Here is an 11,933-nt window from a genome sequence, read left to right on the forward strand (position 1 = left end):
ATAAATCCGTATAAATCAGTATAAAGCAGTATAAAGCAGTATAAGCAGTATAAAGCAACATAAAGCAGTATAAAGCAGTATAAAGCAGTATAAGCAGTATAAAGCAACATAAAGCAGTATAAAGCAGTATAAAGCAGTATAAGCAGTATAAGCAGTATAAGCAGTATAAAGCAACATAAAGCAGTATAAAGCAGTATAAAGCAGTATAAGCAGTATAAAGCAACATAAAGCAGTATAAAGCAGTATAAAGCAGTATAAGCAGTATAAGCAGTATAAAGCAACATAAAGCAGTATAAAGCAGTATAAAGCAGTATAAGCAGTATAAGCAGTATAAGCAGTATAAAGCAACATAAAGCAGTATAAGCAGTATAAAGCAACATGAAGCAGTAAAAGCAGAATAAAGCAACATAAAGCAGTATAAAGCAGTATAAAGCAGTATAAAGCAACATGAAGCAGTATAAGCAGTATAAAGCAGTATAAAGCAACATAAAGCAACATAAAGCTACATAAAGCAGTATAAAGCAACATGAAGCAGTATAAGCAGTATAAAGCAACATAAAGCAGTATAAGCAGTATAAAGCAACATAACGCAGTATAAGCAGTATAAAGCAACATAAAGCAGTATAAAGCAGTATAAGCAGTATGAAGCAACATGAAAGAGTATACGCAGTATAAAGCAGTATAAAGCAACATAAAGCAGTATAAAGCAACATAAAGCAGTATAAAGCAACATGAAGCAGTATAAGCAGTATAAAGCAACATAAAGCAACATAAAGCTACATAAAGCAGTATAAAGCAACATGAAGCAGTATAAGCAGTATAAAGCAACATAAAGCAGTATAAGCAGTATAAAGCAACATAAAGCAGTATAAGCAGTATAAAGCAACATAAAGCAGTATAAGCAGTATAAAGCAGTATAAAGCAACATAAAGCAGTATAAAGCAACATAAAGCAGTATAAAGCAACATGAAGCAGTATAAGCAGTATAAAGCAGTATGAAGCAGTATAAAGCAGTATAAGCAGTATAAAGCAGTATAAAGCAGTATAAGCAGTATAAAGCAGTATAAGCAGCATAAAGCAGTATAAGCAGTATAAAGCAGTATAAAGCAGTATAAAGCAGTATAAAGCAGTATAAGGCAACATACAGCAGTGTAAGCAGTATGAAGCAGTATAAAGCAGTATAAGCAGTATGAAGCAGTATAAAGCAGTATAAGCAGCATAAAGCAGTATAAGCAGCATAAAGCAGTATAAAGCAGAATGAAGCAGTATAAAGCAGTATAAGCAGCATAAAGCAGTATAAGCAGTATAAAGCAGTATAAGCAGTATAAAGCAGTATAAGCAGCATAAAGCAGTATAAAGCAGTATGAAGCAGTATAAAGCAGTATAAAGCAGTATGAAGCAGTATAAAGCAGTATAAGCAGTATAAAGCAGTATAAGCAGTATAAAGCAGTATGAAGCAGTATAAAGCAGTATAAGCAGTATAAAGCAGTATAAGCAGCATAAAGCAGTATAAAGCAGTATAAGCAGTATAAAGCAGTATAAAGCAGTATAAAGCAGTATGAAGCAGTATAAAGCAGTATAAAGCAGTATAAAGCAGTATAAGCAGTATAAAGCAGTATAAGCAGTATAAAGCAGTATAAAGCAGTATAAGCAGCATAAAGCAGTATAAGCAGCATAAAGCAGTATAAAGCAGTATGAAGCAGTATAAAGCAGTATAAGCAGCATAAAGCAGTATAAGCAGTATAAAGCAGTATAAGCAGTATAAAGCAGTATAAGCAGCATAAAGCAGTATAAAGCAGTATGAAGCAGTATAAAGCAGTATAAAGCAGTATGAAGCAGTATAAAGCAGTATAAAGCAGTATAAGCAGTATAAAGCAGTATGAAGCAGTATAAAGCAGTATAAGCAGTATAAAGCAGTATAAGCAGCATAAAGCAGTATAAAGCAGTATAAGCAGTATAAAGCAGTATAAAGCAGTATAAAGCAGTATGAAGCAGTATAAAGCAGTATAAAGCAGTATGAAGCAGTATAAAGCAGTATAAGCAGTATAAAGCAGTATAAGCAGTATAAAGCAGTATAAAGCAACATACAGCAGTGTAAGCAGTATGAAGCAGTATAAAGCAGTATAAGCAGTATAAAGCAGTATAAGCAGTATGAAGCAGTATGAAGCAGTATAAAGCAGTATAAGCAGCATAAAGCAGTATAAAGCAGTATAAAGCAGTATGAAGCAGTATAAGCAGCATAAAGCAGTATAAAGCAGTATAAAGCAGTATGAAGTAGTATGAAGCAGTATAAGCAGTATAAAGCAGTATAAGCAGCATAAAGCAGTATAAAGCAGTATAAAGCAGTATAAAGCAGTATAAAGCAGTATGAAGCAGTATAAAGCAGTATAAAGCAGTATGAAGCAGTATAAGCAGTATAAAGCAGTATAAGCAGTATAAAGCAGTATAAGCAGTATAAAGCAGTATGAAGCAGTATAAAGCAGTATGAAGCAGTATAAAGCAGTATGAAGCAGTATAAGCAGTATAAAGCAGTATAAGCAGTATAAAGCAGTATAAAGCAGTATAAAACATTATGAGGCAGTATGAAGCAGTATAAGCAGTATAAAGCAGTATAAAGCAACATACAACAGTATGAAGCAGTATAAGCAGTATAAAGCAACATACAGCAGTATGAAGCAGTGTAAAGCAGTATAAGCAGTATAAAGCAGTATGAAGCAGTATAAAGCAGTATAAGCAGTATAAAGCAGTATAAAACATTATGAGGCAGTATGAAGCAGTATAAGCAGTATAAAGCAGTATAAAGCAACATACAGCAGTATGAAGCAGTATAAGCAGTATAAAGCAACATACAGCAGTATGAAGCAGTATAAAGCAGTATAAGCAGTATAAAGCAGTATGAAGCAGTATAAAGCAGTATAAGCAGCATAAAGCAGTATAAAGCAGTATAAGGGGAGTAGAGCAGTCTTTACCTGGTGGGGCGACTCTGTCCTGGTAGGTGGGTTTGTAGTTACTAAGGGTTAGCAGCAGGGCCTGGATGGTACCAATGAAAATCCCAGCCAAGCATCCATAGAAGATCAAGTAGAACAACAAGATTTTAACTGCGGAGAAAAAGAGAAGGGGTTCATTACAAATGGACATATACTGTACATTAGTAGTAGATTATGTACATGTAGTTTATTAGCAGAGCACCGTGCATGGGTGGATGGGTGACGTAGATCTTGAGGAGACTGACAGTAACACTCCAGCGTTCCCCAACATCCTTATATAGATTCATCCTACCAGGCCCCTTGAACATTTTGTCTAAATTGATTCTAACTGGACATTCCAGTCTTAGAATACGGTGGGGAGAGACTCTCCAGGACAACCACCATTAGACATTTGACTTGACAGGCTGCTGAATGGAAGACGTCTGGGTTTTACAGGCTGCTGAATGGAAGATGTCTGGGTTTTACAGGCTGCTGAATGGAAGACGTTTGGGTTTTACAGGCTGCTGAATGGAAGACGTCTGGGTTTTACAGGCTGCTGAATGGAAGACGTCTGGGTTTTACAGGCTGCTGAATGGAAGACGTCTGGGTTTTACAGGCTGCTGAATGGAAGACGTCTGGGTTTTACAGGCTGCTGAATGGAAGACGTCTGGGTTTTACAGGCTGCTGAATGGAAGACGTCTGGGTTTTACAGGCTGCTGAATGGAAGACGTCTGGGTTTTACAGGGCTGCTGAATGGAAGACGTCTGGGTTTTACAGGCTGCTGAATGGAAGACGTCTGGGTTTTACAGGCTGCTGAATGGAAGACGTCTGGGTTTTACAGGCTGCTGAATAGAAGACGTCTGGGTTTTACAGGCTGCTGAATGGAAGACGTCTGGGTTTACAAGGCTGCTGAATGGAAGACGTCTGGGTTTTACAGGCTGCTGAATGGAAGACGTCTGGGTTTTACAGGCTGCTGAATGGAAGACGTCTGGGTTTTACAGGCTGCTGAATGGAAGACGTCTGGGTTTTACAGGCTGCTGAATGGAAGACGTCTGGGTTTTACAGGGCTGCTGAATGGAAGACGTCTGGGTTTTACAGGCTGCTGAATGGAAGACGTCTGGGTTTTACAGGCTGCTGAATGGAAGAGGTTTGGGTTTTACAGGCTGCTGAATGGAAGACGTCTGGGTTTTACAGGCTGCTGAGTGGAAGACGTCTGGGTTTTACAGGCTGCTGAATGGAAGACGTCTGGGTTTTACAGGCTGCTGAATGGAAGACGTCTGGGTTTTACAGGGCTGCTGAATGGAAGACGTCTGGGTTTTACAGGCTGCTGAATGGAAGACGTCTGGGTTTTACAGGCTGCTGAATGGAAGACGTCTGGGTTTTACAGGCTGCTGAATGGAAGACGTCTGGGTTTTACAGGCTGCTGAATGGAAGACGTCTGGGTTTTACAGGCTGCTGAATGGAAGACGTCTGGGTTTACAAGGCTGCTGAATGGAAGACGTCTGGGTTTTACAGGCTGCTGAATGGCTAGCTATAATTCAAATAATAATGAAAATACACGAAAATCAAGTTTGATGTTATGTTCTTTAACCATAGATATTGCGTTATTATAGGGTTAGAGGGATATTTATTCAATCTAATTAAATCTAATTATTAAATCTAGGCCGTCATTGTAAATAAGAATTTGTTCTTAACTGACTTGCCTAGTTAAATAAAGGTTAATTTTTTTTTTGTTTTTTGTAATATATATTTATAAACTCAGCAAAAAAATAAACGTCCCTTTTTCAGGACCCTGCCTTTCAAAGATAATTCGTAAAAATCCAAATAACTTCACAGATCTTCATTGTAAAGGGTTTAAACACTGTTTATCATGCTTGTTCAATGAACCATAAACAATTAATGAACATGCACCTGTGGAACGGTCGTAAAGACAATAACAGCTTACAGACGGTAGACAATTAAGGTCACAGTTAGGAAAACTTAGGACACTAAAAAGGCCTTTCTACTGACTCTGTAAAACACCAAAAGAAAGATGCCCAGGGTCCCTGCTCATCTGCTTGAACGTGCCTTAGGCATTCTGTAAGGAGGCATGAGGACTGCAGATGTGGCCAGAGCAATAAATGGCAATGTCCGTACTGTGAGACGCCTAAGACAGCGCTACAGGGAGACAGGACAGCTGATTGTGGACTAATACAGCGCTACAGGGAGACAGGACAGCTGATTGTGGACAGCTGATTGTCCTCGCAGTGGCAGACCACGTGTAACAACACCTGCACAGGATCGGTACATCTGAACATCACACCTGCGGGACAGGTACAGGATGGCAACAACAACTGCCCGAGTTACACCAGGAACGCACAATCCCTCCATCAGTGTTCAGACTCTCCACAATAGGCTGAGAAAGGCTGGACTGAGGTCTTGTAGGCCTGTTGTAAGGCAGGTCCTCACCAGACATCACCGGCAACAACATCGTCTATGGGCACAAACCCACCGTCGCTGGACCAGACAGGACCGGCACTGACTCACTGATGAGTCGCGGTTTTGTCTCACCAGGGGTGCTCGTCAGATTCGTGTTTATTGTTGAAGAAATGAGCGTTACACTGGGACCTGTTGGATCGGAGGGTGAGGGCTAGGGCCATTCCTCCAAGAAATGTCCGGGAACTTGCAGGTGCCTTGGTGGAAGAATGGAGTAATATCTCACAGCAAGAACTGGCAAATCTGTTGCAGTCCATGAGGAAGGGATGCACTGCAGTACTTAATGCAGCTGGTGGCCACACCAGATACTGACTGTTACTTTGATTTTGACCCCCCCTTTGTTCAGGGACACATTATTCCATTTCTGTTAGTCACATGTCTGTGGAACTTGTTCAGTTTATGTCTCAGTTGTTGAATCTTATGTTCATACAAATATTTACACGTTAAGTTTGCTGAAAATAAACGCAGTTCACAGTGAAAGGATGTTTCTTTTTTTGCTGAGTTTATATATATATATATAGCTTTAACTTACTGTGTCCTCCTTTGCCACCAAGCTCAGTAACTAATGGACATGTCTAAAATAAGTAACTTTCCAAATGGCTGAAAAACAAACCATACATCTGCTTATCTAAACTAAATGTATGCTGTCATTACAAATGCTTATGATCCAATACGAGAAGGAATTCAACGATTTATTTCATTTCAAAAACAGTCTAAATCCCTGTAAGAGGCACAAGACTGTTAATCTTCCTGAAACTCAAGCTTTCTCTGAATTGACTGTAAACTTCAGGGCACTACTCTCACTACTCTTAACTCTACACTCCTCTACTCTAACTCTACACTTCTCTACTCTAACTCTACACTTCTCTACTCTACATCTACACTTCTCTACTCTACCTCTACACTTCTCCACTCCTCTACTCTAACTCTACACTTCTCTACTCTACCTCTACACTTCTCCACTCCTCTACTCTAACTCTACACTTCTCTACTTTACCTCTACACTTCTCTACTCTACCTCTACACTTCTCTACTCTACCTCTACACTTCTCCACTCCTCCACTCTAACTCTACACTTCTCTACTCTAACTCTACACTTCTCTACTCTAACTCTACACTTCTCTACTCTACCTCTACACTTCACTACTCTACCTCTACACTTCTCCACTTCTCTACTCTAACTCTACACTTCTCTACTCTAACTCTATACTTCTCTACTCTACCTCTACACTTCACTACTCTACCTCTACACTTCTCCACTCTAACTCTACACTTCTCCACTCTAACTCTACACTTCTCTACTCTAACTCTACACTTCTCTACTCTAACTCTTCACTCCTCCACTCTAACTCTACACTTCTCTACTCTAACTCTACACTTCTCTACTCCTCTACTCTAACTCTACACTCCTCCACTCTAACTCTACACTTCTCTACTCTAACTCTACATACACTTTGTGTTGAACTGAATCTCATTGACCTCTCGCTAGGCGGTCTCTCGTGATGCAATAATAACGGAGGGCAACAACACTATCAGTCACTCTGGGTCTTTGTCAATGGTTACCAGTCCCGCTCCTCTTTCAGCCTCATTTACAAACATCCCTAAACTCACACCTCACCTCACCTCACCTGACCTCCCCTCCCCCACCACCAACACAGCCGGCAGGCAGGCAGAGACAGGTGTGGCTAGACAAGCAGGCAGGCAGAGACAGGTGTGGGCCGTGGGGATAGACAAGCAGGCAGGCAGAGACAGGTGTGGCCAGAGAAGATAATTTATTTCCGTGCTTGTGAAGGTGACCGCCTGGCCTGTAGTAAATCAACCCATGTTTTCAGTAGTTAATAACTGTTTAGTCATGTAGAGCTGTAGATAACTACTGAAACTACTGTTTTTTAGGCAACAGATTTACCAAATTTTCACTTGAAACATCCTTTTTGTGTTTAATAGGATAAAATACACATTCTGTCAACATCTGACTACAGAGTGATCTGTTCTGGCAATTTTTGTATTCTATGACATTTCATATTTAGGATATGATCATTGTTCACAAAGTAGTTTGGAGACGACTTTTTCAAAGTAACTTTAGTTACAAAATATTATTTACTTAAGGGTAGCTTTAGCGTAGCTCACCTTCTTCCAGTGTGAAGTAATTCATCGCTTGGTAAACTAGATTTTCAGAGTAGCTTCTGCAACACTGATTACAACACAACCAGTGACTAAACAAGCTACAGGAAAAAGCATTTCATATTGTGTTGTGTCAGCGTGTGAGAGAGAGAGAGAGCTGTAAAACAAATCACATTTAAGATGACTGTAGGCCAATTTAGTTTTTAACATGTATTTTTTACTTAACTAGGCAAGTCCGTTAAGAACAAATTCCCCGGACAAACCTGCGCCGCACAATTGGGACTCCCAATCTCAGCCAGTAGTGATACAGCCTGGAATCGAACCAGGGTCTGTAGTGATGCCTCTAGCACTGAGATGCAGTGACTTAGACCGCTGCGACACTTGGGAACCCAAAGTCTATTCATTTATTATTCTCTCAACTCCATGCTTTTCTTCCACAGCCACGACCAGGGTGAACTGCTCACTGTGAATTACTTAACTCAGACCATTATCTCTGTCTCTCTTGTACAAGGTGAGCATTATCTCTGTCTCTCTTGTACAAGGTGAGCATTATCTCTGTCTCTCTTGTACAAGGTGAGCATTATCTCTGTCTCTCTTGTACAAGGCAAGCATTATCTCTGTCTCTCTTGTACAAGGTGAGCATTATCTCTGTCTCTCTTGTTCAAGGTGAGCATTATCTCTGTCTCTCTTGTACACAGTGAGCATTATCTCTGTCTCTCTTGTACAATGTGAGCATTATCTCTGTCTCTCTTGTACACGGTGAGCATTATCTCTGTCTCTCTTGTACAAGGTGAGCATTATCTCTGTATCTCTTGTACAAGGTGAGCATTATCTCTGTCTCTCTTGTACAAGGTGAGCATTATCTCTGTCTCTCTTGTACAAGGCGAGCATTATCTCTGTCTCTCTTGTACAAGGTGAGCATTATCTCTGTCTCTCTTGTACAAGGTGAGCATTATCTCTGTCTCTCTTGTACAAGCTGAGCATTATCTCTGTCTCTTTTGTACAAGGTGAGCATTATCTCTGTCTCTCTTGTACAGGGTGAGCATTATCTCGGTCTCTTTTGTACAAGGTGAGCATTATCTCAGTCTCTTTTGTACAAGGTGAGCATTATCAAGTGTTAAACATCTACATTTTCTTTATAAATCCTACTGGCCAATAGGAGACTTGTTGAATACCTTCCTTGTGATAGCTCTCTCAGCATGGTCTATGTCCCTCCCCCAGAGCAGCAGGCGGGGAAGACAGACATGGCTTCCTGTTGTGAATGGACAACCCAGACATTTCTCAAGGCAGGCAGCACAGAGATTGATGAGATGATCTGTATTGTGCGTTTAATGCGTATTGTACGTTTAATGCGTGTTGTACGTTTAATGCGTATTGTACGTTTAATGCGTATTGTACGTTTAATGTGTATTGTACGTTTAATGCGTATTGTACGTTTAAGGCGTATTGTACGTTTAAGGCGTATGGTACGTTTAATGCGTATGGTACGTTTAATGCGTGTGGTACGTTTAATGCGTATTGTACGTTTAATGCGTAATGGTAAATAGGGGTATTACACTGTCATTGGTTACAAGTGTCACCAAATTACAGAACCGTTTCTTTGATGATGACCAATTGTGATTTGATGCTACAATGAGATGGTGCCATTCAGCCAGTCCAGTCAGAAATACTGTATATATGACTCTGAGACGAAGGTTTATCCATGCGTCATAACCACACCGACGTGGTCATACAGAGGGGTCGTTTATGTAGACTATGCAAACACAGCGTTCACGCCAGAAAACCTTTTGACTTTCAAAACGTAGATCATTTAATGGATCTTCTGAATTCAATAAAAACCATTCCGAGATCAGTAAGAGTTTCGAGAGATAAACCAGAACGTTTCAGTAACGAGCACTATTTGCGGTGGCAGGATTCAGGAAACTGACAACCGTTGTTCCTGTCACCCACTAGAGTTTGTCGTGTAAATCTGTATTTTTCTCCTATTGTGAAATCACACGGTAATAATCGCCCTTCTGGAAACCTACAAAAGCAAACGGTCGGGTGTGTGAACTCGGGGATCTGAATGAGCTAATAAACAACAGACTGTTAGCAGAAACTTTTCCACGGGGCCCTAGAGAGGGAGCATGTTGGTCGTCAGCTTCCTCTTCCTATGTCGAAAAGGCGCCGAGATAAAACGAAATGTTGATCAAAAACCACCTACCGAAACAAGTCTCCCGCTCGAATACCGAGCGAAACGGTAACAATGTAACGTCGATGGCACCGCGTCACAACGTGACGCTGACCGGGAGAGCAGGAAAGTCGCGTGTTGCTAAATCAATGCTCATTGTTCCCCACATTTACATTAGACTATCAGTCGGTCCAGAACAATATCAGTCGGTCCAGAACAATGACAGCGGTCTCAGAATACAGGGACTGATCACCTTGACTAACCTTGAACTATGATGCCTATAAAACATGAAGTATTAGGATAAAACACCCCATTACCGAGGTTATGGATGTTCCCCTGTCATTTAGCACATCGTTTTGTTCAGAGAAACACACTAGTTCATATTCAACAACTTTATCATTTGTATCCAGGCTAACAATGTGACACCAGAAACAAGCATGCCATTTTGGCAAGACAACCCCATGTTAGTTGCAATCCAACACTCCGGAATCGCACCATAGAATGTCAATTAGCTAGCTACGTCCTTCAAAATGACCTCTTTGGCAAATGACACCGAGAGAGCCTCTTGCTTTCAATAACGTATCGATCCGGTTTAGTCTAATAACGAATAGGGACATAATTAACGTTCACTGGACCTAAAAGTAGACAGTCCGCAATTTTTCGTTACGTTTATTGTAATCTTATCTCATCAATGTGTTAGTTATTTTACAGATTAGTTTATAGCCTATTCCACAGTTAATTCATTGAATGTGTGTTTTTTTTCGTGTACTTTTCCATTGAAAGTGAAAGTCACGATGCTACAAGTCAAATGCAACTGGTTCATTATTTTGTCAATCAACAAACGAGGGAAAGAGTCTGGAACCCTCCGTGCCGTTACCCTATTCAGAGGAATACACGGACACCTTCTGGAAACAACCGAGCTCAGACACTTACCATTCTTTATCCTCGAGTTAATAACCCCCCCCCCCCCCCCCCCCCCCACCCCCACCCCCAAAAAAGTAGTTTATTACGGTTGTATGTACTTACACCAACTGCCACCCGTGCGTCCTAGAAATTCCTTCCTTTCCGAATTCCACAGAAAGCTCTTCCATCCACCGTCTCCATCTTTATTTGCCGACATATCTCTTGCTTTTTAATTTCACTTTTCAATTAAGGTGCTCTAATGGGCTTAGGAACCAGATTTCCCAAACTGTCCCCTGTACAGAATAGTAAAGGACAGCGTCGTACCCGGCTCTCCCTATTGTACCGCACACAATTTATCTCTTACGGTAACCGACTCCGCCCGCAAACTCTTGTAATAAGTTACCTACAAAGAGAAGGCGGGGAGGGCCAACTCTCTGGCAAATCACAAACAGTCATCGTTTTGCGTAAGAATCGTATGCACGGGGGGGGGGGGGGGGGGGGGGGGGGCGACTGCTATGTCCCCTGCCCCATGAAAAGAGGGTAGGCAGGCGGTTCAAAATGACATCGTGAGAACACAAATTGTAGAATTCTAAAACTACAATAGAATTCCAGTTCTATTGTGATGTCATAAGCACCGCGACATTCTATGATCATTCTTGGAGTTCCATTTTGACATCACGTGTTAAAAGTGTTTTTTTTTCTTTTCAGGAGGTAACTTTTTGGGCATTTATTTGACCAGGCTGGCACATTGGGGTTTAAAGACCTGATTTACAAGCGAGAGCTCTGACTTACATGGCTTTAGAAATCCTGGGAAATGGGCTGACATAGTGCTTTCAGAAAGTATTCATACCCCTTGACTTGTTCAAAATGTTGTTGTGTTACAGCCTGAATTCAAATTTGATTAAATATGCATTTTTTTTTTAAACATCACCCTTCCATACACAATAGCCCATAATGACAAAGTGAAAACATGTTTTTGGAATTGTTTGCAAATTTCTTGAAAATTAAATACAGAAATATCTCATTTACATAAGTATTCACACCCCTCAGTAAATGCATGTTAGAATTACCTTTGGCAGCGACTACAGTTGTGAGTCTTTCTGTGTACTTCTCTAAGAGCTTTGCACAACTGGATTGTACAATATTTGCACATTATTCTTTAAAACATTCTCCAAGCTCTGTTAAGTTGTTTTTTGTACATTGCTTGACAGCCATTTTCAAGTCTTGCTATATATTCTCAAACCGATTTAAATCAAAACTGTAACTACTCCACTCAGGAACAGTCGATGTCGTCTTGG

At 40.5% G+C, this 11,933-nt stretch overlaps 1 protein-coding gene across 1 annotated transcript in view; it reads right to left on the bottom strand.

The window, feature by feature from the left end:
- LOC110523046 (sodium/potassium-transporting ATPase subunit beta-233) overlaps positions 1-11,060 on the bottom strand; it is a 26,576-nt gene extending 15,516 nt beyond the window's left edge. The window contains exons 1-2 of the mRNA XM_036978994.1: positions 10,759-11,060; positions 2,970-3,098 (exon numbers count right to left, since the gene is read on the bottom strand). Of these exons, the coding sequence (XP_036834889.1) occupies positions 2,970-3,098; positions 10,759-10,852 (223 nt within the window). The 5' untranslated portion in view covers positions 10,853-11,060. The remainder of the gene's footprint in view (positions 1-2,969; positions 3,099-10,758) is intronic.
- Positions 11,061-11,933: the final 873 nt, after the last annotated feature.

Source organism: Oncorhynchus mykiss, chromosome 5, assembly GCF_013265735.2.
Source record: "Oncorhynchus mykiss isolate Arlee chromosome 5, USDA_OmykA_1.1, whole genome shotgun sequence".
NCBI lineage: Eukaryota > Metazoa > Chordata > Actinopteri > Salmoniformes > Salmonidae > Oncorhynchus > Oncorhynchus mykiss.